The 25,640-nt window shown below is 46.8% G+C and overlaps 1 protein-coding gene across 1 annotated transcript in view; it reads right to left on the bottom strand.

Annotated features, from left to right (window-relative positions):
- The window catches only part of LOC124594075 (ATP-binding cassette sub-family C member 4-like), a 282,274-nt gene that overhangs the window by 120,373 nt on the left and 136,261 nt on the right, over window positions 1-25,640 (bottom strand). The window contains exons 9-10 of the mRNA XM_047132426.1: window positions 21,963-22,145; window positions 1,804-2,090 (exon numbers count right to left, since the gene is read on the bottom strand). Coding sequence (XP_046988382.1) covers window positions 1,804-2,090; window positions 21,963-22,145 — 470 coding nt within the window. The remainder of the gene's footprint in view (window positions 1-1,803; window positions 2,091-21,962; window positions 22,146-25,640) is intronic.

Raw genomic sequence — 25,640 nt, 5'->3', positions numbered from 1 at the left:
AAAACGTGTTCCAAAATTCTACAACAGACCGACATCAGGAATATGGCCATATAGTTCTGTATGTATGTTCCATGACCTTCTTGAAAACTGGAATGCCCTGTGCTTTTTTTCAGTCACTAGGTACGCTTCGCTAGAGGCGTACGGTACACTACTGCTAGAAGAGGACCAAGTTCTTTCGCATTGTCTGTGTAGCCTCTAATTGGTATCCTAAGGTCCAGTAGCCTTTATCTCTGTTCAGCGATCCCAGTTCCTTTTCTGTCCCTTTGTCACTCATTTCGATATGTGTCATTCTATCATTCATGCATCGATTTAAAGGAGGAACTGCACTGCTATCTTCCTGAGCGAAATAGTGTTGGAAAAAAAGGCTAGCGTTCTGGTCTGAAGCCAGCTGTCATGCGTCATCCGCGCGAACTTGAGCCACGATTTGCAACCGGACGCATCCACTGAGCTCAATCGCTGCCGGCAGAACCTGCTCCGCATCTCGGACGACGCATCCCCCCCCCCCCCCCCACCAAGAAAGCAAGCAAATTCGCTGATGGACTCCATTACCCACCTAATGTGAAGCTCCTAACAACAAGCAATCACACCCAGTGCGCTTGTCCGGACCTCTCAGGAAGGTCGGCCACGGTCCCAACAGGCGAGCCATCCAATGCTGACTTTAGATGTACTTTCAGCAGTGGGTAATACCTCAGACATTTGTTAGGCGTAAAGGGACAGCGGTGCGGCCGGTACCGACTTTCACATCCCGGCCTGAGCCTCGCGACACTGCCACTGTTCGGCAGTCACCGTCGAGCAAGTGTCTGCCACTAGGGATGTGCGAATCGGAAGGAGCAAGGATTCCAGAAAGCGCAATGACCTCTAGAGGTGCTCAAGCACTCGTCTTAGGTGTCCGAGCGCCATTGAAGTCCAGTCTGAAGCATGCTGATCGTGACCAACGCAGCTATCAGCTATTTACAGACAATAGCCAATTCCCCTGGATCAGAACACAACAGGAGCAGTCCGTACCCATTTCAATCACTTTTCCTTTTTTATGTAGGAAGTCAAGTGGCAATAACCCGAGAAGTCGCTGAGTGCAATCCAAATTTGCTGCTACACTACTGCTTGTGTGCACTACCCTGAAAAGTCGCCTAACGCAAGGATAGCGCAATAAATTTACGGCAGCAACTAAGAGTAAGTTAGTGAATAGCAGTCCATGCTGTAAAATGGACAGGCACAATTCACTTCTTCGCAGAAAAACGTTTGAAAATCAGGAACAGAATTAAATTACTTGTTATTACTCAAACAGCTATAGCTATGGGCAAGTTTTGTCGCCTCTATGACAGCTGCTGCACAGGCATTTATAGATTATTTATCACCAAATTTACTATGCATTTTCAACATTTTCATAGTAAAATGGCTACTGGAAGGATTAAATAAGAAAATGAGTCGAGCATACAGAACGTCCATGTTGATGCACGGGTAACAGACGCAACTGAATAATTCTGGGCTTACAAAGGACATCAACTGATTGTGAATACCACAAAATAATCACAATGAGCGAAAGGCAAGTTTTCGGGATTGTGTCTTGGTCCGGCAAACGATTGTAATCTGCTACGAGATTTCAAAAGAACTGAGGCAACTTTGCAGACTGGATGACTCATCCAGGAAATTTAATTCTATGTGCATAGTGAAGCGATTGGTCTAAAAACAGTTTAGTTCGACAATAACATCAAAACGATTACAATTGAAATTATACGACTCTCTATTAGTATATAGCTGGTTGACAAAAATAATGGTTTTTTTTTTGGTAACTGGCTGAAGTACCTGGCGAGGCTGACCCTGGCCCTCTGTCCGCCGCTGAGGGTGATGCCCTTCTCGCCCACCAGCGTCTGGTCGCCGTACGGCAGCAGCTCAAAGTCCTTGGACAGGGCGCACGCCTCCACCACGCGCTGGTACTTCTTCCGGTCGTACGGCTGTCCGAACAGGATGTTCTGCCGCACGCTGCCCACGAATATCCACGGCTCCTGGCTCGCGTACGACACTTTTCCACCAATCCTTAGGTTTCCAGACGACGGAGCGAGCTCATTTATCAGCAGGTACAACAGAGAACTCTACGACATAAAAGAACAAATAAATTAAAAAATTACTAGTTTCATTCGTGGATAATTATACGTTGTTGAAAACTGATTTCTTGGAGCTCTCACTGCTAGTCTATCTTACAAAAGAATCCTCATCTCTGAATAACTACCACACCTGCATCCATTTGAACTTGCTTTCTCTATTCATCACTTGGCGTCCCTCTACAGTTTTTACATCTGACGCTTACTTCCGTTACCAAATTGTCAGTTTCGTGAAGTATCATGTTATGTCCTATCAACCAATCCCTTCTTCTAGTTAGGTTGTGCAACAATTTTTTTTTCTCCCCAATTCGATTCAGTACCTCCTCGTTAGTTACGTGATCTACCAATCTAATCTTCAGAATTCTTCTGTAGAACCACATTTCAAAAGCATCAGTTCCCGTTTTGTCTGAAGTGCTTACTCTTCACGTTTCACATTCATAAAAGGGTATACTCCAGACATACGCCTCTAGAAAACACTTCCTAACCCTTAAATTGATATTAGATGTTAAAAAATCGGCTGTCATCACTTATTTTGCTGCCTAGAAATGAAGACGCACCTACTACTTCAAATGTCTCATTTCCTCATCTTCTTTCCTCAGTATCGCCCTCGCAGGTATACGTTATGTCAGGTGCTGCAAGGTTTCTTGGGGAATAGCAGCCCATTCTTCACGGAGTGCTGCTGACGAGAGGTATCGATGTCGGTCGGTGAGGTCTGGCACGAAGTTGGCGTTCCGAAACATCCCAAACGTTTCTTACGATTCAGGTCAGGACCCTATGCAGCCCAGTCCATGGCAGGGGTGCTATGGTCGTGTAGCCACTCCGCCACAGGCCGTGCATTATGAACAGGTGCTCGATCGCGCTGAAAGATGCAATCGCCATCCCCGAAATGCTTTTCAACAGTGGGAAGCAAGAAGGTACTTAAACCATGGGTGTAGGTCTGTGCTGTGATACTACCGCGCAAAACAACGAAAGGTGTAAGCCCCCTCCATGAGAAACACGACCACACCATAACACCACCACCTCCAAATTTTACTGTTGGCACTACATGCGGTGACAGATGATGTTCACTGGGCATTCGCCATAGCCAGACCCTGCCGTCGGATCGCCACATTGTGTACCGTGATTTGTCACTCCACACAACCATTTTTTACTGTTCAATCGTCAAATGTTTACGCTCCTTACACCAAGCAAGTCGTCGTTTAGTACGAGGTGCATTCAAGTTCTAAGGCCTCCGATTTTTTTTCTAATTAACTACTCACTCGAAATCGATGAAACTGGCGTTACTTCTCGACGTAATCGCCCTGCAGACGTACACATTTTTCACAAGGCTGATGCCATGATTCCATGGCAGCGGCGAAGGCTTCTTTAGGAGTCTGTTTTGACCACTGGAAAATCGCTGAGGCAATAGCAGCACGGCTGGTGAATGTGCGGCCACGGAGAGTGTCTTTCATGGTTGGAAAAAGCCAAAAGTCACTAGGAGCCAGGTCAGGTGAGTAGGGAGCATGAGGAATCACTTCAAAGTTGTTATCACGAAGAAACTGTTGCGTAACGTTAGCTCGATGTGCGGGTGCGTTGTCTTGGTGAAACAGCACACGCGCAGCCCTTCCCAGACGTTTTTGTTGCAGTGCAGGAAGGAATTTGTTCTTCAAAACATTTTAGTAGGATGCACCTGTTACCGTAGTGCCCTTTGGAACGCAATTGGTAAGGATTACGCCCTCGCTGTCCCAGAACATGGACACCATCACTTTTTCAGCACTGGCGGTTACCCGAAATTTTTTTGGTGGCGGTGAATCTGTGTGCTTCCATTGAGCTGACTGGAGCTTTGTTTCCGGATTGAAAAATGGCATCCACGTCTCATCCATTGTCACAACCGACGAAAAGAAAGTCCCATTCATGCTGTAGTTGCGCGTCAATATTGCTTGGCAACATGCCACACGGGCAGCCATGTGGTCGTCCGTCAGCATTCGTGGCACCCATCTGGATGACACTTTTCGAATTTTCAGGTAGTCATGCAGGATTGTGTGCACAGAACCCACAGAAATGCGAACTCTGGAGGCGATCTGTTCAACAGTCATTCGGCGATCCCCCAAAACAATTCTCTCCACTTTCTCGATCATGTCGTCAGACCGGCTTGTGCGAGCCCGAGGTTGTTTTGGTTTGTTGTCACACGATGTTCGGCCTTCATTAAACTGTCGCACCCACGAACGCACTTTCGACACATCCATAACTGCATCACCACATGTCTCCTTCAACTGTCGATGAATTTCAATTGGTTTCACACCGCGCAAATTCAGAAAACGAATGATTGCACGCTGTTCAAGTAAGGAAAACGTCACAGTTTTAAGTATTTAAAACAGTTCTCATTCTCGCCGCTGGCGGTAAAATTCCATCTGCCATACGGTGCTGCCATCTCTGGGACGTATTGACAATGAACGCGGCCTCATTTTAAAACAATGCGCACGTTTCTATCTCTTTCCAGTCCGGAGAAAAAAAATGGGAGGCCTTAGAACTTGAATGCACCTCGTATTAACTGGCGTGAAATGTGGTTTATGAACAGCCCCTCGACCGTTAAATACAAGTTATCTCAGCTCGCGCCTAACTGTCACAGTACTAGCAGTGGATCCTGATGCAGTTTGGAATTCCTGTGTGATGGTCTGGATAGATGTCTGCCTATTACACATTATTACCCTCTTGAATTGTCGGCGGTCTCTGTCAGTCAACAGACGAGATCGGCCTGTACGCGTACACTTTTGTGTTGTACGTGTCCCTTCACGTTACCACTACACTATCACATCGGACACAGTGGACCTAAGGATGTTTAGGAGTGTGGAAATCTCGCGTACAGACGTATGACACAAGTGACACCCAATCACCTCTCTACGTTCGAAGTCCGTGAGTTCCACGGAGCACCCCATTCTGCTCTCTCACGATGTGTTGTGACTACTGAGGTCGCTGATATGGGTTACCTGGCAGTGGGTAGCAGCTCAGTGCACCTAATATGAAGAACGTATCCTTTTGGTGGTGTCTGGGTACTTTTGATCACATAGTGTATCATACCTCACACGTCACCTTTCAGCTTTCTCTTCTATGATTAGTGTTCCGTTTCATATCTGAGCTTTCGATATTCATACAACTGCTTCGCTATTTTCCAAGTGTCTCTTTAATTTTTCCATAGATGTCATCCACTTTCCCCTAGTTATGAATGCTTCTACAGCCTTGCATTTGTCCCCTAACCATTTCGGTTTGACCACTCTGCAGTTTTTGTCAATCTCATTTTTCAGACGTCTATATTCTCATTTACGTGCTTCTTTTTCTGCCTTTTTATACTTCCTTCTTGCCTCAGTTAAATTCAATACCTCCTGTGTTAGCCAGGTATTTGTACTAGACCTTATCTTTTTACGTATGTTATCCTCTGCTGCCTTCGCTACTTCATCTCTCAAGATACTCACTCGTCTTCTATTGTATTCCTTTCTCCTATTTCAGACAATCACGTTAACTTCCTACCTGTCTGTAATTCCTTCAGTTTGAATCAACAGTTCAAAACCAATAAACTACGGTCAGAGTACACATCTGCTCTTAGACTCCACGTCTGCCGCTGGAACTATCTTACAACTTACAATCTGGTTTTGAAATCCATCTTACCATTATACAGTCAATCAGTTCCCAAGTTTGTTTTTTGCATAAACCTTCTTTTATTATACTTAAACCAAGCGACTAAATCATGCTCTGTGCAAAATTCTACGAGATGGCTTCTTCTTTCATTCCTTTCCGCCACACCATGCATTCTTACTACTTTTTCTTCTCTACTTTTTCATGCTGTCGAATTCCAGTCCCACGTCAGAATGGAGTTTTCACCTTGCTTATCTGAATAATTTCTCTTGTCTCATCATGTATTCTTTCAATCTCTTTATCATCTACAGAGCTATGTGCTATAAAATGATGGGTGTTGGCCTCGGGCCTGTCTTGGCCACGATAATGCGTTCACTACACTGTTCATAGTAACTTACCCGCTTTCCTATTTTCTATTTCATTACTAGCTGGGGTAGCCGGCTTCGCTCAGGGAGTTGATAGTGTGGTAGTTGAAATAGAAGGATAAACTTTAAAGTATAAGAGGTAAAAAAAAGTATTGAAAACATTTTCCAACTATGTGTAATACTTGTTTACAAACTACATTTTTCATTTTGTTATCTGAGGTACATTTTCCAACTATGTGTAATACTTGTTTACAAACTACATTTTTCATTTTGTTATCCGAGGTACATATGTACAATTTTTTCCAATTTCCTACTCGAGAGAAAGCCATGTAGAGCTGACCGTGAGAGAAGCAGGAGCCGGCCGGTGTGGCCGAGCGGTTCTAGGCGCTTCAGTATGGAACCGAGCGACCGCTACGGCCGCAGGTTCGAATCCTGCCTCGGGCATGGATGTGTGTGATGTCCTTATGTTAGTTAGGTTTAAGCAGTTTTAAGTTCTAGGGGACTGATGACCTCAGACGTTAAGTCTCATAGTGCTCAGAGCCATTTGAACCATTTTTAGAAGCTGGAGTCTTGATGCCGCAATATTTTAAAGTTTGTCCTTGCTCTTTGTTAGTTGTGAAACTGTAGTCTAATTTGATTGTAAACTGCGGACATTGGAATGGCAGTTCAGTAGATATCAGTGGTATTCTTGGGATAAATAGTGTGTGTTCTATGTACTTTCCACTCGTGAGGTCGGCTTCGACGATGGCATTCGACTGCTGTTGGACTATCATTCTGGTTCCATGACATAGTTTAGGTGAGATAATATTTATGAGTAGTGTTATTGGAGATACCAATAAAGGCTTTCCTGGTATTGCGAAGAGTTTAGAACTTCTGTAGGAAAGTTCACAGTTTCTTCAATGTTTAGTATCGTGTCGATTGATTTGTATATTCCCTCTTCACAGAGAATTTTCTTTTGAATATTAAAGTTGACGTCGTCGGCAGTATTATTTTTAGTTGCCAAATTTCTCTTTCAAATAAACAGTTCGGATTGGTATAGTTGAGAACAATATTTGGATAAATTTGGTCTATGAGTTCGTTTTCAGCAGTGGCTATGCTGCAGAAATCACTGTCGAGTTTAATGAGGCTGGTCGTCTGGTCAGTAGTATATCTACATCTACATGGATACTCTGCAAATCACATACACCTATATCTTTCCGTACGAGCTCTGATTTCCCTTATTTTATCTTGCCTTCCCCTGTTTGTAAAAGCTGCTGAGCAAAATGTGCTGTTGTTTCGTCTTTCGATAGTTCAATTCCCACATTCTTTGTCAGTCGTAGTTTTTGTATGGATGGCCTGGGATCTGATTTGTTTTAAGTAGGAATTGATCTCGTCTGCTAGTGTTGACTTGGGGTAACCGGAAGTGTTTGTTGAAAATCTTCCGAGTGTGAGTAGAGTTCCAGCCACCACTTCTAAGTTTTCTTGTAATGTTCTATCCAAGGCTTCGAGTGTTTTTTATGTGCCATTGCGCATTCGTCCCAGAAGATAATTTTAGCTTGCTTTAGAAGTTCACACTGTCCAGATGCTACTGAGATTTTACATACCAGGAATTGTTTTTTTGGCTATATTCAACGGTAGCTGTAGGGCGCAATGGGCAGTTCGTCCTCCTACCATAAGTGTGGCTGCAATGCCGGATGATGCCAGTGCAAGTGCGATGTGTTGCTTAGCACGTATTTCCGCCATCGACGGATTTATTATAAACGTTTTCCCGGTACTGCCTGGTGCGTCCAAGTGAATGATTCCCCCAGTGTTGTTGCCGGTACGGTTCATGATAACGTTGTAATTTCCTTTTGATTGTTATTGAGGAGCGGTTTGTTGTGAGAAATCTATTCAAGTATTTCGTCGATGTTGTGCTTTTTTCCTCTGTACTTTCGAAGTTTAGAACACTGATAGCATTTTTTCATGGTGCTTGCATCCCAAGTTGTACTAAAGTCTGGTTGTTTATTGCTAAATATTTATCTTCTAGGCGAATGAGTGTTCCGTTGAAGATGTCGTCATTGAATACGATGGTCAGTTCAGGATGAGCTCGTCGGATTTGGTACAGTATGTCATCACTCATACTTCGACACGCAAGTCGCCGAAGTGCCGTCAACTCGAAAGACTTGCACCAAGCGAACGGTCTATCCGACGGAAGGCCCTAGCCACACGGCATTTCCATTTTACATCACCCATACCTTCTTTGAACCAGATCTGTTTTGGATTCGATGGGTTACATGTTGTCAGAATTATGGCGAATAAGTCTCTCATTTATTGAGCTGAGGCTTTAAGTAAGGCTCCTTGTAGTGTTAATTGTCAGTGGTTCTCGTTTTTCAGTAGTCCTAACAGTTAGCATGCTTCTCTTTACGCCTGGCATAGGTAACTGTCAACAGTCTTGAGATCTGTGAAACATGTTAGTCCGCGTATTTCGTTTACTAACATCCGGAGATACAAACATTCGGCGTCGGCGTTGTTCGGATATACAATGTACACTCGGCCTAGTGCGCAAGTATTCATGATTCCTAGATGATCTTCTACTGGAATTCCTTCTTCTCGTCGTTGAAAGGTTTTCCTTGTTGTGTTCCATGTATAATAGGTACGGACGTTGAAATATAATAACGTTTACGCGAATGGATTCGTTTGGTACAGTGGGTAAAAGCTGTTATTGTTGCGTTCTGAGGTGGTTCGCTTGCAGTTTTTCTGGTAGTGTCTTTTGTGAAGTAAACTCTTGTCCATTCTCCAAATGTACTGCTAGATGTTGCACAGTTGGTTCGCGTTCGTGTATGGGACAGTCAAAAATCCGCTGCGCTGGTTCGTTACTGGTGATGTTTCTTCCCCTTTGGTACATGTGGATCTCATCGTTTCTGCTTTGTTCTTCGCTGTCTTTGGCTGCCATGTCACTGCCTTTGTTCACATAGTTACAGACATATTCGATGGATTTCACTGAATTGCAGTATTCTACGTTTATGTATGCTTGGAACATTTTGGAAAGTAGTGAATTATGTAGTATTACTCTTTGGTTATCAATTTCCAGTTCGTCGCTGCCTCGTATTCGTATTTTTGCTATGGGGCCATCGTTTTTTGGTGATCGTCTTCTGCGTTTGGGATCGCCACAACTCCGTTTTCTGTGTCGTCCAAGTATGGTTTTGGGCAATTTCTTACTTTTTGTACGTTTTCCATCACTCATACATGACGAATTGTAGTTTAATTGCCCGCAAGGTTCGTGAATCATATTTTTCACTACTATGTCGTACAGCTCCGGATCTTCTTGTGTTTTGGGAAATTCAGCTTGTATTATTTTGTCAATATCCGTGGGATGAGTTCTGTCGTGTGACCATATGAGATTGCGTGAGTGAGGCAGTCCTCATTTTTGCCATTCGATTGTGTACATCAAACATCTAAAGGTTCCAAAGATGTGGTATTTTGTGATAACTTCAATAACTGTCATTTGTTTTTGTAGAAAAACGCAGGCTATTACGTCGTGTCTACGCATGGGGGCTTGTACGTATCTTAGTTGTTCTTTGAGTTATGGCCACGAAGAGTTACATGTGAATGTTATGAAGAATATAGGTCGTCCATATTTTCTTATGTAGGTCATGGCATCTTGTGTGTATTCGAGCATGTGTCTCGGACTTACAATGTATGATGAGGATAAGATTACCATTGTTCCAATGCCCTCAATGTTTCCGTCATTTATGATTGCTCCTCAAACATGGATGTACTCTTCTGTGTGCAGTTTCTTCTGATTCAGTCTTATGTAAAGCATCCGTTCCGCTTCTATTTTTGCATACATACCTACCAGGAATTGTTGCAGTAAACGGTGAATGTTGAGACTGTGATTGTATGTTTCATTGTCTCAGATCATAAAGCGGCATGCAAAGAACTCCTTGAAATGAATTTTTTGTTTGTTTCAACGCCTGTTTCAAGTTGGATTTGTTCCACATTAAAATCATATTCATCCCCTCCGTGCAGAAATATTAATGGAATATTGGAGGTCATCATATGAAAGGTGTGTCTCGGCAGTGCGGCTTGTGTTTTCACGGTCTAAAATTACTATGGCGACTCTGTCTATCTGAGGGGCATAAAATCTCGTTTGTGTTCTCCAGATGGTCTCTTTTCCGCTCGAAGTACAATTTATAGTCATCAGAAATTATTCGGTCTGTGTTGCTGTGTGCCGTTTTGAATATGTGAATCAGTTGATTCTACTTCTGTAAGATCCTCTGTAGATCTAGGACTACTTCTTGTCTCAATCCAGTGACATTTGTGCATCGTTGATTATTTTCTGTTTCTTCATTTCCGATATAATATAATTCCACAAATTTATGATCTTCCGCGGGTAGTGGTACTAATGATCTCATGTTTTGATAGATATGTCCTTCGATGGAAAAAACATCGATTTCATCTCTGTTAGTGTTGATCGAAGTTACATCGAAAAAAGTCATATGGAAGCAGGTGTTGTATGCTTTTATATTTTGAAGAAAATGTTTTGATTCTGGAGTTTCCCGGTCATAAAAGTAAAAATTCCCGCGAAGGTGCTTCCAGCGGGGGTAATCATTCTAGTGGTGGCAGTCATTCCAGTGGTGGTAATCACTTCATTCATACAACAGAATCCTGGGGTTTCTCCACTGAATTTTTTCCATTGCGAAATTGTTATCCACTTCTCCGATTACCGCTGGTTTGCTACATCCTGTCGTCGGGACGCAGTGAAAAGCTTCACTTGTTAGGTCGTACTGTCTACTTGTCCTCGTCCGCACTTCTTGTGGGGTGATATTTTCATGGCTGGCTTGAGTTTACAGTCTTTCATTACAAGACTGTGTAGCAAGTCTTGATTCTTCAGTCCGTTCATTTCGTTGTTCTTCGATTTCTATGCTTCTCTCAGTGCTCATTGTAGTTCGTTGAGAACTTAAACGAGTTCGCGCTTTTCCTCTGTTTCATTTTTTCGCTGTTCCTTTTGTTTTCGCCGTTTTCCTTCAGAACTGTCATGATCTCCTACTCTTTTATGCTCGGGTATTATCCAAAACATAAATCAAATCAACTTTTTATTAGAAAATACAGTAAGTGCGATTTACACACATTTCATACTCTATCCGATTTATATCTAGTGACGGTATCGCTGTAACTACTCACACTTCACTCATTGCACTACCTTTCGGTTCCTTCCCTCGTCATCCTATCAATGGGTAACCCCATCAATGGTGAATTCCAGAACGAACCCAAAAGCTTTGAATGGTCCCAATGTTCCAGAACATTCCACAACATTCGAGAGTGTTCTGGAACGTTCCACAATGATATGTTATGTTCCGGGATGTTCCCGAACATTCTGGTATCTTCCCGAAGGTTGGAGACCATTCCCAAACATTCCAGAAAATCCAGGATCATTGTGAAACATTCTGGAATGTAATGGAATCCTCTCGAATAGTGCGGAATGTTCTCGAATACTCTCGAATGTTCTCGAACGTTCTAAAAATTTGTAGAAGACGAAACTTCCCAGCTTCAAAGACACGCCCTTCTGGTAAAAACAGGAACCTTCTTCACGGATGGGGAATAGTGGGCTACTACACCATATTACTCTCTTGATCGTACCGGGCTCGTTTCTGAGTTTTAGCGGCACGCACATTGCAGAGTTACTATTCCTGTGTTTCGCAATCTGATTTAGTATTAATAACATTATTATTCTTGCCAACGCACTTCACTAATTCCCACAAACTTAACTACAATCTATCCATTTCCCTTTTTAAATTAACCAACGTACCTAACCGATTAAGAGATCAAACACTGCATGCTCCGACCTGAAGTATACCAATCTTATTTCCAGGCCTCTCGGGTGTTCAGCCGGATGCGATCGTTGAAGTCCCACGACATTTCGGCGAATAACCTTTCCGAAATCATCAGGTGGTTCTCATGGAATAGCCTGTCTGCCCTCTCTCTCTCACACACACACACCTTTTACTTTCACCCATTGGGGCAGTGTATGGAGGAGTTTATAGCCTTTGGATTTCACTTCACAATGTGTGTTGTGTGTGTGTGATTTTCTTTGACTGTTTTGGCTGTCTGTGTATTGTGGTGGTATTCTGGTGGTGTCTAGTACTTACCTGAGGTTGGTGGGATGTTGGATGTTTTAAGGATTAAGGATTGGTATTAGGACTTGGAGTTTTCGGGATTTCTCTCTTCGACTTAGTCGCCGAAGATCGTCATAGGGCGTTTGTGTTTATCACGGGACACGTCATACCGACCTAAGGAGTGGATAAGGTTATTTCAAGATCTGGGCGAGCTCCTTGAAAGCCCTTGCCAGATCTTGGAATCTTTCTTTGAGGAGGGGGATTTCGGCAGCGGCGTGCAGATCGTCGCTGGGGAATCCCATGCGTAGTTGCAGTGCCCTCCTAGGGGCGTGGTTCTGCAGCCTCTGGAGTTTGTCCAGATACTGCTTCGCTGCGTATCCCCAGACAGGGCATGCGTACTCCATTACTGAACGTATAAGGAACAGAAGGAACAGATAGGCATTTACTCCAATAGACCAGGGAAGGGAGCTGGTTGTGTTAAGGACTGGGTATAGGATGGACATTCTGGCACAGACCTTCCTGTGGACCTTGTCTATGTGGGGTTTCCACGTTAGTCTCGAGTCCAAGGTTACGCCGAGATACTTGGTGAATCTGCGACAAGGGGGTCGGGATCTATGTAGGTGGAGGTGTAGAGTGTGTGTGTGTGTGTGGGGGGGGGGGGGGGGGGGCTTGAGGCGGTCCACCTCTCCCAAGTCTCTGGGTGATCAGCATAGCCTGTGTCATTTCAGGATTGATGGTGGTGCGCCAGCGACAGGCCCAGATTTCTGTGTTATCTAAATCCCTTTGTAGCCTACGAATGACAAGTTCCTTATCCACATTATGAGTGTAAAAGGCTGTGTCGTCAGTGTACTGTGTAGTGTGCACCAGGGGGGCCGTGGGAGTGTCCACAGTGTACAGACTGTACAAAACGGGCCCTAGGACCGGTCCCAGTGGCACCCCAGCATGAATAGGCCTTTTAGTGGAGGTGGTTGTTTTTGCCTTGACAGAGAACTATTAGCGAGATAGCTTTGGATTAACCTGACTATGCTCCTGGGTAACCGCTGTGTGTATAACTTGTATAACAGCCCTTTATGTCATACTGAGTCGAAGGCTTTGGGTACATCAAGTAGCACTATCCCACAGTAGCCTCTGTGGTTGATGCCCTATGTGACTGCTTTCACCAGTATCATGATCTGTCGTGGGGTGGAGTGCTTCTGTCGGAATCCGAATTGGAAATCCGGCAGAAGTCTCTCATTGGTGATGTGGTCTCGTATGGGAATAAGCAGGAGAAGTTCATAGATCTTGCTGAGAGTTGGCAAGCGGCTAATCGGCCTGTAGGGTTACGGGAATAAAGGGTCTTTCCCTGCTTTGTGTTTCGCGACCACGTCTGCGTGTTTCCAGTATGCTGGAAACTCGCGGGTATGAGTAATCTCGTTGAAGGCATTCGCGAGGTGTTCGATAGCTGAGGGCGGGAAGTTTTTAACTAGCTGGTAGCTGGTAGGGTCCTGGCGCCTTTTTCGTAGGGACCTAATTACTTTTGTCACATGTTCGGGGGCCATGTGACGCCATCCACCCATTCCCAGGAATGATCTTGAAGCGTAGAGGCAAATCCTACATCGGTCAAACGATCCGAACCGTTGAAAACAGCTGCAAAGATCACCAACGTCACATGCGCCTGGGCCAGCCCAACAAATCGGCACTGGCAGAACACTGCTTGGAAACTGTGCACAAGGCGAAATACGAAGAGACCAAGATTCTGGTCCCTACCAGCTTCTACTGCGACAACATCTTCAAGGAGGCCATTGAAATTCTCATAAACCGAGACACAGGTTTTCAAGTGAGCAAGGCATGGAAAACCTTACTTAGCTCCATCGTGGAGTCACGCCTCAAGCGAACACAAGATCTTTCCATGACGGCCGCCATGGACACTCCACCTGCACCTACATCGATCCCGGCTCCCCTGGCGCAGATTCACCAAGCATCTCGGCGTAACCTTGGACTCGAGACTAACGTGGAAACCCCACATAGACAAAGTCCACAGGAAGGTCTGTGCCAGAATGTCCATCCTATACCCAGCTCCCTTCCCTGCTCTATTGGAGTAAATGCCTATCTGTTCCTTATATATTCAGTAATGGAGTACGCATGCCCTGTCTGGGGATACGCAGCGAAGCAGTATCTGGACAAACTCCAGAGGCTGCAGAACCACGCCCCCAGGAGGGCACTGCAACTACGCATGGGATTCCCCAGCGACGATCTGCACGCCGCTGCCGATATCCCCCTCCTCAAAGAAAGATTCCAAGATCTGGCAAGAGCTTTCAAGGAGCTCGCCCAGATCTTGAAATAACCTTCTCCACTCCTTAGGTCGGTATGACGTGTCCCGTAATAAACACAAACGCCCTATGACGATCTTCGACGACTAAGTCGAAGAGAAAAATCCCAAAAACTCCAAGTCCTAATACCAATCCTTAATCCTTAAAACACCCAACATCTCTCCAACCTCAGGTAAGTACAAGACACCACCAGAGCACCACCACAATACACAGACAGCCAAAACAGTCAAAGAAAATCACACACACACAACACACATTGTGGAGTAAAAGCCAACAGGCTATAAACTCTTCCATACACTTCCACAAGGAGGGGAAAGTAAAAGATGAGAGAGAGAGAGAGCAGACGCACGTGGCGGCACTCGCGCTGTGGCTGCCGAAGCGCGCGGACGCTCTATGCAAACGCTGCCGAGGCTAACCCTATGCTTGTGATTTCGTTGCGCTCGCGCGGGTTCACACAGTTGGCTACTCGCCTGGTGTGTCCTCGCTTACCAGCATTCTCCCGGGATTGACATCAGCCTGCCAGGGCCTTTAGGGACTCGGGTGGCAAAATCCACGTGGCGTGACGCCCTATCAAAGAAAGCAAAATTGTCGTCGCTTTCTAAAAAAAGCAAAGTTGTCGTGTTGGGGGCACGACATGGAGGAGGAGTCGAAACGAGGAGATCACTTCCGCTAGAAGCAGGGTGTGGCAGATGACCGTCCAAATGAGATTTCCCGGACGGCTGCAGCATTTGACCCCCCACCACTGACGAAGACGACGAGCGAGAGTGACACGCGCGGCCGCCGGGTGGACGTGGAAATTGCCTCGAATGTTCGGCGCTGCGCCCGCACATATGACGGAGACGACACACAGAGCCGCCAGTCCCCCTGACAAAAGAGGAAATTGCCGCCGCCATCGCCAGGCTGGCCCCTCAGTAGAGTTGCAGCTACATGCACCGTTGGGTATGGGTACAGAAGAGGACAGGGAGGAGGTACTTCCTAGACTCCGGTCCTTGGTACTCGTGGGTGGCGACAGCCAAGCCATGTCGCAGCCGCCACGACAGCTGCCGGACCAGGAGTCGCACCCAAACCAACCACGTCTGCAACAGAAGCTGCCACGCCCTCGCCAGTGTCCGATCTGGCAACACCACACAAACCTGCAGAGGCCGAGCAAACCTCGCGGAAGAGGCCAGCTGTGGCTATAGAGGACACTCCGTCCACCAGGCAAGTTCCGGTGGTTCCAGACAGAGGAAGAGGAGGGTGCATGGCAGGACGACCGCATCACCGAGGAAACCCGATGAAGAAGGCTTCATCGCGCCCTCCTGCCGCCACACACCGAGAGCCAAGGCGTTCGAACTGGTGACGCCATAACAGGTCGAGGCCGCAAACAGGTATGCAGATCTGCTGGAAGTAGCCGAGACTGACGGGGACGTGACCACTCCGACCACGGCGCCGAAATCACCCCACCGCCCGCCGCGGATCACCATCCATTGGCGCGAGGGCTATGGTGAGCTGCGAGAGAAGCTCTACTCGGTCGTAAAACAGCGAAAGATGATCGCGGAAACCGACACCTACACGGTTAGAGCAGAGTGCATCAAGGATCGCACGAAACTCATGCAGCACTGCGAAACCGAGAAGTGACACTGCTTCACGCAATGTACTGAACAGCTGAAGCAGCTAATGGTCATCTTTCGCCACCTGCCGATGAAGATGAAACCGGCGTTTCTACAGCGGTATCTGGAGGAGACCGGCTTCCAGTCCCGCCTCGTCAGCCTGATGTGGTCGCCCAGGACCCACAGGGACACGCTCTTGTTCCTAGTGGTTGGTATTGGTTGACAACGTTGACAACCGGAAAATTTTTCAGGTTGACAACATTGCCAACTTCGGCGTAAGAGTCGAATAACTCGGTGCGAAAGGCAGAGGAGCCCAGTGCTTCAACTGCCACTGCATGGATCACGTGACAAAATTTTGCAGGATGGCTGAGCGCTGCTACAAGTGCGCCGAGGAGCACCAGTTGCGGGACTGCTCGAAGAAAGAGGAAGACCAGCCGAAGTGCTGCAACTGCAACGGGGACCACGTCGCCTGCTACCGAGGATGCGCTGCATTCAAGCGCGGGAAGCGCACCATCCGCGTAACCCCGAGTCACAGCTACGCGGACGCCGCTACGGGGAACCCGACAGCCCCCTCTGAGAGGCTAGCGCCGCCCGCAGGGGAGGCCGCACTGTCACCGCAGCCGTCGCAGCTGCCTTTGCCGGCGGCTTTGCCTGTAGTCGAGGGAGCCGACTTGCCGGCGCCCGCGGCTGCGAGGAGGTTCCCAGCACGCCGCTCCGCTGCCGACTACGGGAAACGTCGCGATGGGGTCAAACCTTCACGAAATAGAAAAGGAAGACATCGCCGAGCTGCCCGCGCTTCTGCGGTCGCTCAACCATCTGATGGCATAGCTACCTTTGCTCGTGGGAGCAGTGACGGCGGCCCTCCAGGCCACCACCGGGAGAAGCCAGCCATAAAATGGATAACGACCATATTTATGGGTTAACCATTTGCCGTTTCAACGCTAGGGGTCTCCTCCCCCAGCAGGGCGAATTTCGCCATTTCTTACGGAACGAGGCGGTCGGCATCTGCCTTGCGCAGGAGACCGTCCTCAAACCCGGGGTCGACGTGCGAGCAGCAAATTTTTGTTGCTACCGAGATGACAGAGCCACCCACGGGGTGGCACTGCCATCTACGTGAAGGAGTCACTGTGCCATCACCGGGTCCAACTGCCGGCGCTTAATGCGTTGGAGGCCACAGGAGTGGCTGTCAACACCACCGGCGGAAAGATTCTTTTCGTGTCGGTGTACTGGCAGCCCGGAAGACCCCCTGATGAAGCGGACTGCGACGCCCTGCTGTCGTTGGAGGGCGACCTTTCATTGCCGGGGATTACAATGCAAAACACACCGAGTGGAACTCGCAAACTGTCAACCGCAGCGGTCGACGCCTCTCCCGCGCTGTTCACCGTAAGGGCGAGATCATCGTGTGGCCGTTTGACCCCGCGAACTTCCCTGTACGGGGACAACCGGACGTGCTCAATATTGTTCTTCTAAAGGGAATAGCGCAATTTGCGACCGCCGAGACGCAATAACGTTCCGGTTATTTTTGGCCTCGACGTGGTCGGAGCTTCTCTTCCAGAGAGCCGTCCGAGCTATCGCAGGCTGGACACTGAGCGCTTTCAGACGAAAGGCCTCGAACTCCTCGAGGACACGCCAAACCCCACAGAGGTGGGGGCCGCCCTAGCATTCTTCACCTGAAGAATACGAGCAGCAGATGAAGCCATGCCGAGACACCGCCAAGGGCCACGAGACTTCTCGCGTCAGCTACGGCGCCCTATTCTGGTCGCGATCACGGAAAAGAACCGACTGTTTCGTGAATGGAGGCTGATTCGCCAACCAGACACGAAGTGCTGCTTAAACCGCAGGAGACGGCAGATTAAGGCAACAGTCGAGCAACACCGGATCCTGGAATGGGCATACCTTGTGTATACGCTCAATCCTGAGGATGGCAGTGCAGGGAGGGTGGTAAAGTCCTTCCTACGCGGCGACAGCGAATACCGCCCTTACAAGTTGGGAACGACTTAGCCAGGGACCGGACGCGAAAGTCAGGGCTCTGGCTGACGCGTTCACAGCGAACTTCACACCGGTGGCCGACATCATAGACGTGGAGCACATATGGTCCAAGAGCAACTACCAACCTTCCGCGCCGCAAGGAAGTACGGAGACGTTATCGACCCGATAACGGAGGAAGAAGTTGCTGCACTGCTTCACTCGCTGAACCCCAGGACGGCTGGAGGCAGCGATGGCGTCACAAACCTCCTGCTGAAGAACCTTCTGCCGGGAATACACCGGCAACTTGCCAATGTTTTCAGCGGGATCCTCCGATTAGGTGTCTACCCCTCTGCGCGGAACCATGCGGAGGTTGTGACCATCTTTCCCGGACGAGCAGTTCGGGTTTCGGGAAGAACATGCCACTTCCCAACAGCTCCTACGGGTGGTAGAACCGGTGATGAGAGCCTTGGAAACAAGGGAATACCTTGGGGCAGTGTTCCTCGACGTCTGCCTAGCACTTGACTCGGTGCGGCACGACGGTTCCGAGTTCAAACTATTTGAACAAGGGATACCGACGTCCCACATAACGCTACTGTGGTCGTACCTGTCTGAACGAACCTTCACGTCAGGACTGACGGCGGTACGTCCACAGACCGGCAGATACGTGCAGGGGTGCCACAGAGGTCGGTGCTCGGCCCCTTGCTGTACTCCCTGTACATTGCCGACGCCCCTAAAGGGGCAGGAGTTGAACTGGCCCTGTACGAGGATGATACAGCCCTGTCCACTCTTAGCATGATCGCCCAAGTGCTGAGAAACCGCCTTCTACGTGGGTGCGACGCCTTGGGATCATGGGCAACAAAATGGCGGCTGAAATTCAATGCCACGAAGAGCCAGGCAGTTGTCTTCACCCGAAGACTCCTGCCGCCAGGGCTTACGCCAGTCGAAATCCTGGGAGAACGTATCCCATGGAGTGGGATGGCGAAATACCTAGGGGTCACCTGGGAGCATTACATCCATGATGTCAAACGGAGAGCAATAGGACGCCTTCGCGTCCTGTATATGCTGCTAAATCCGCAGTCGTCATTGCCACCGCAACACGGCATCACGCTATACCTAACATTGGTCCGCCCGCTGTTAGAGTATGCAGCCGTGGCCTGGAGGAAGCCGCAAATGTTCACATTGTGACTCTGCAGTGGATACAGAACCGCGCCCTGAAGACTGCCATGCATCTTCCGAGGCGCTACTCGACGCGCCAGCTCCACGAGGACACCGGGATCCTGCCGCTCCGAGATAGGATCCGCGCCATCGCAAAGAAGTTTTACGGGACAGCGGGTCACTCCCGCAACCGGCTCATACGAGGACTGCGCCAACAACCGCACGTCAGGGCAACCACGCGTTGGCCTGAGCTGTTGAGGGATTAAGTTTTACTAATCCCCCAGCGGAATGGGTTTACTTCTGTTTTTACAGGTACCCACCAGCAAGGACCAATCAAGAAGAAAGGTAATATCTATTCTCTCCTCCTTAGGAACCGCAGGAATGACAATTTCTGTCTAAACAGCACCACCTTGAGCCAAGGACAGGCTCGCCTTTTTCAGCGTCAGCAGACAGACCATTCCATCAGAACCACCTGATGATGGCGGAAAGGTTATTCGCCGAAATATCGTGGGACTTCAACGATCGCATCCAACTGGACACCCGAGAGCCCTGGAAACAACACATACGCCGGGAAAGCCTCCGATCACATATACCGGTCTTGTTTTCCCTATTAACGACATCCTTCTGATTATTTACCGCTGTAAGGTCCAAATAGGAGGCTTATTTACTTCCAGAATATTCTACCCAAGACGATGCCATCATTATTAATCCATTTCTCTGGCGAAAACATAACGGTTGTAACTTACTATTGCTTACAGCTGTTCGCAGTACCAGATCAGCAAGGCCACATGCAAACGACATGCCTCTGTAACGACTGAAACAGCTGATGCCCCTCTTCAGGATCCACGAGCGAGTCTGGCCTCTCCAAAGATACGCTTCCGTTGTGGTTGTACCTCCGGTACGGCTATCTGTATCGTTTAGAAAAGTGAACCAGCTCCGCTCGGCGTGGCCCATCGTTCATTTTTTGGTTACACTCTCACTGGTGTTCTTCGATTTGAAACGATTCTCCTCGTCTGTCTCCTCGGAGCTTATGCAGAGTCTGGTGAAGTCGCCTTGCGCCCGCTGCCATAGTCCACGAACTCTTAGTGCCGTGCGGTGCGCGAGACCAATCACGCGACGTTACTGTTCCGTAGACTTCCTCCCAGCCGTTTGCTGTCTCACCTAAGTAATTTCTGTGTCCTGATATACATGTGGTAACTAGCAAAATAAGTGTCGACAGCATCGTTTAGACAGGCGAGTGAGAGTTAAAACTGTTACCACATCGTCACCAACCGGTGTCTTCCATCTATTATGTAAACAAAACAAGAGCATAGTAAAAGTCCATGACGGTACGTACATACACGAGAACACGATACTTTAAATTTCTGTTGGAGTACAACTGAATTTATTCTTCTTCTAAAAACCGTCGGGAGGTCCATTCGTCCGCTACACACCGCCTGCAGCTAGTTACTGTAGTTGTTCCACACTCTGCTAGGCAACCTCTTACTTAACAGCCCGTGTATGTTTGCTAACATCAAGACCCACCTCGATAAGCTATGCGCACGAAAGCGAACGCACTTCCGAGCACTTCTGAAGTTTCCACAGCTAGAAAAAAACCTTACGGTTCTCAAACTACTAAACTTCCGAAATGCACTTCCACATAACTTCTGCCCTATAGGCTTCAATTCGCCTCCTGCCACTGACAGATTCCTCGATTTCGCGAGCTGTCCACAGGTCCACGACATTAGTTTCACCTGCCGACACTTTGGATAATCAGCCTCCACAGAAGAAAATAGTCACTGCGGTTGGCTATTCCTTCCTAACACTCAGAGTTCTTCTGTAAAGTGCTGCTGCCTACCGCCGCTTTCAGAAGTTTGTTCCACAAAGACTACCACGAAACGCTAGCCATTCTGTCGGAAAACACTCGCCTTTGAGGACCAGTCAGTCGGGTCAGGACAGCGCCCTACAGTCGGATTAGTGGGACACAACCCATTACGTTCAGGCTGGAGAAACAGATACTGGAAAACCGGCGTTGTCACTGACAGTAACTGTCAGCACTCTGCGACTGTCGCGGCAGGTAAGTGATTCCTTACACAATCGATACCACAGAATCGCATGCCACTATTCCGTGACGGCACGGAAGTTAGAGGACGCTACTTTCTGCAACTGTTGTGTATGTACCATCTTGAATAACATAGATTAAACCGTAAACCATTATTAGAAATACCTACTAGTATGGATGCCACTGGTAGCACTGAAATACCCTGTTGTGCCTTTCGTTTTAGTTGTTTGTAGACCAAGCTTTTTTTTAAATTGTAGAAGGTACTTAAATAAATTTGCATTGTAGACTGAAGATTGGAATAAGTGCTAACGGAACTACTGTCATTCAACTCAAAATTACATGAGATGAAGAAGTGAGGGAGGTCCTAAATCATCATTTGCGTTTCGCCATGACCCACCTCCCATCTTATTGGCCTCAAACCGACTTCCAATAATACACACAAATCCGAATGGGTAAAGAGTGGCACTCTAAAAACTTACCGTTTCTTCAAAAATTTGTACCTACACCAGGCACGCAGGCTGGCAGGAACAGATAATTCCTGCATCTGATCTCTCTGATTTAGAAGGCAGTTCTCCGAACTCGATACGCTAATGCTCAGATAGGTTTAAATTCATTTAATTCATGATTTTCCTCTTCATCGTTACCAGACTGTTCTATACCTCGCCTTAAGCATAAGGTCACTGATTCAGAATTCTTCAGTATCTTTCAAATACTGCAAATGTTTTGCATGAGAGCTAAAATAGTTTCTACTACCTTTCCGCAACCAACGGGGCCCACAATCGCACACAGCTTGCCGGCGGGGACGTTGAGGTTTATGGCGGCCAGAGCAGGACTCGCGGCATCCCACGTGGCGGTCACGTGCTGCAAGGAGACGTCCCCACGTGCTGCTCCTGCGCTGCTGGCCTCGGTTGTGGACTCGGGCTTCAACAGGAACTCCTGGGACACACGATGGTGATTACCACAAAGCTTGGCTGCCAGAATATCGGCATTGTTCGGTGAAGTAGGATTATAAAATATTTCACGAATTCTTTCTCATTTCTTTTTTTGTTGTTGTTTAATGAAGGAAGTGCCACGCTAATACCTCCCAAATAGGACTCCAGGCTCTCAGATCTCTAGTTACATTAAAGGAAACAATCAAACCATAAACATCATTACACCTGGTTGCATCTTAAAAAGTTATCATTACACAGAGCTGACTAACGTTGTCGATAACGTTGCATTTATCCCCAAGTTACAAATATATACATTTTGTAAGTGTACACAGATATAACGAATTACACACAATTATAGAGAAGCTATGGATACGATAGAATAACAGAGTTATAAGATAATTAGAATCTACTGAAGATAAAAACGAAATAAAATAAAACAGAAAACAAATACAAAATCAAATCGATGATTCACATGCGGCCCGCAATGTGAGAAGACTAGAGAAATCAAAATAATATGTAAAGTACCAGTGATGGGAACTGCTGAGCGAAATTTAATCGTTTAAAAGTAAGTGTGACTAGTGTGCCAACTGATTGTTTATCTCATAAGTTTACAACAGCGTTTGTTTTCGTCCTTAGTCTGCCAGGTGGAGAACGTGGAATTGTGTTGGGCAACTGTCGCACACATCCGCTGCATGACCGGCAAACGTAGAGTCAGAGTAGAGCAGTTTACTTCAACTTTCAGCGAATCTAGTTACTATTTATAACACCGGAATAGCTGATGGAAAATTAATTTCACTCAAGAAAAGTTATTGGACTGCGGTACTTGTAATGTAATATCATGGTGCGAAGCTACAAGATTGTAATGTTTTTGGCACCTCCTTGAAACTACAATATGGGATGGCGTACCAGTTACTGAAAGGAACTGCAGATGGGGAAAAACATAGAGCAGGGAAATATTTATTTTTTTTAGTTCATGTTTCTTATGGAAGATGTAAATGCACATACATATACTCGTATATTTACTAATCTGTAACCTCGTCTACACACATGCTTTGCATGTCACTGCACGAAGCCTAGGGGAGGGTACTTTGCTAGATATTCCATTTCCTGTTCCACTCGCAAAAGGAGCGAGATGAAAAAAGATTCCCTTTATGTTGCTATACGAGCCCCACTCTCCCTGTTTTATTCTTAGGATCCTTACAGGAGACGTGCGTAAGAAGTAGGAGAATCGATCTGCAGCCCGTCGCGAATATTGATCCTCTAAATTTCCTCCATAGCTTTTCGTGAAAATATAGTCTTCTTTCCTTCAATATTCCTATCTAAGCACATGGATCATTTTTGCAAAACTCTCATACTGAACGAAAAACCGGTAACAAATTTAGCAGCACGCCTCCGAGATGCTAAGATGTCTTTGTTTAGTCTGACTGGTGGAGATCTCAAACATTCCAGTAGTGCTCAAGAATGGGTCGGACAATGCTGCTGCATGCATTCTCCTTTACAGGTCCATCGTACTTTCCCAGTGCTCCCCATAAGGTGCAGTTGGCCATTCAGCATTCCTATACCTGACGTAACATACTCATTCCGAGTTCATCTCTTCTAGCAGTGTTATGTCTAGATACGAAATCGACCATTACAAGATCTCCCATACACGGGAGCAAGATGCTTTCGCAACATTCTTCCCCCCCCCCCCTTCGAAGCCCCCCTCTAGCTCTCAGGCCTGCTGTAACTGATAAGAATATTGGTGATGAAACTGTTATTTTCTAGTGTCATGATTTTCGTAAATGCTATGGCACGACAAAAGGAAATAGTACTTTCAACTACAAGCCCCAGGTTAAATCAGCCTAATTTTTGGCTTAAATAACAGATGAAGGGACACCTTCTCGTCAAATGCTTCTACAATATTTACTTCACACTAATGAACAGAAATGCATAAGTGTTCCATATTTGATGAATATTATTAAGCTTTCTTCAACAGTTTTTTTTTCTTTGTTTGCCTTGTTTGTATTTCCTACACAAGGTATGAAAGGGTTTAGCTCATTTTATATAACTAGCAAGTTGTTCACGTTTTTGTGAAAGGGAACTTAGGGACTTGATTGAAATTTTTTTCCTTTAATGTAGTCGTGTATATCAAAATTCGCATTACATATGTGAAGATGCACAGTCTATGTTTTAAAGTGTGTCTATTTAAAGTTTCGCGACTCATTGAGTTTGACTCTGGTAGCACTTTGTAAGGTTAACTTTGTTGATTCTCTATCGATACGTGAACTGCGGTATTGATGGTATCTATGTCGACCCACACAGCGTCCCAACAACATCTCTGCAAGAGACGAATAATTGAAATGGGCATTCAGCAGAGCCACCACGAACCACGCTTTTGATAGTGCTCGCCGTATTCCGATGGGAGGCGCTATGGATGCCACAAGAGGATGCCGTCTCCGCACTTGCATGCCGAATGCAAATGTATCCTTCCGTGCGACTTTTCAAGACACCGCACACGGAGTTCCGCCTCGAGATCAAGGAAGACTCGCAGTGAGATTACTACGAACAGTGCACGACATTACTTACATTTCCAGCTCTATACACCGACGAATATTACAGCTACATTGGTGGAAAAGAGTGTCAGAGTGGTTCAAAATTTACGTTAAATACATCATTTTGCACGTACTATAAATAAATATGGTGATGTTATATTGATACGCAGCCGAAAAAAATAGTACACCTGGATATATGAGGTCGATTTTGATCCGATGCCCGGCCAGGGTGGCCGAGCGGTTCTAGGCGCTACAGTCTGGAACCGCGTGACCGTTACAGTCGCAGGTTCGAATCCTGCCTCGGGCATGGATGTGTGTGATGTGTTTGGGTTAGTTAGGTTTAAGTAGTTCTAAGTTCTAGGGGACTGATGACCTCAGAAGTTAAGTCCCATAGTGCTCAGAGCCATTTGAACCATTTTTTTTTATCCGATGACAGCACATGCGAAATGGTTAATAAATGTTTTGATAGGTATCATCGTCGTCCGCCAACAGATAGCGTAGTGGCATAGCTACTAGAGCGCCATCTGTGTCTACCATTTAATAGGGAATGCTCACAGCCAGATGGCTCTGTGGAAACGTCTGAAGCAAGCAGGCAGCTATTCCACCTAGACGACTTGCTTCCTACAGTCAAATTAGAGAGTCTGAAAGAGGTCATATTGTGGCTTCCGAATGGCAGGATGTACTTTCGGAGAAATGCCACACAAGTTGACGTGCTACATCACTTGTGAAACGATGTTTCTGTCTGTGGTCACGTGAACGTTCTCACAGATAGTGACGTGGTTCTGGACGCCCACGCAGCACAGACGCCCGTCAGGGCACCAGCGGCAGACAGTACAGGTACCACAGCATAGATAAAATCGCTTGTGAGCTCAGCCGTGTCAAAAAATGGTTCAAGTGGCTCTGAGCACTATGGGACTTAACTGCTGAGGTCATCAGTCCCCTATAACTTAGAATTAATTAAACCTACC

Source organism: Schistocerca americana, chromosome 2 (assembly GCF_021461395.2).
Source record: "Schistocerca americana isolate TAMUIC-IGC-003095 chromosome 2, iqSchAmer2.1, whole genome shotgun sequence".
NCBI classification, from domain to species: domain Eukaryota; kingdom Metazoa; phylum Arthropoda; class Insecta; order Orthoptera; family Acrididae; genus Schistocerca; species Schistocerca americana.
Note: the sequence above shows the minus strand (reverse complement) of the source record. Positions and strands in the feature narration are given on the sequence as shown.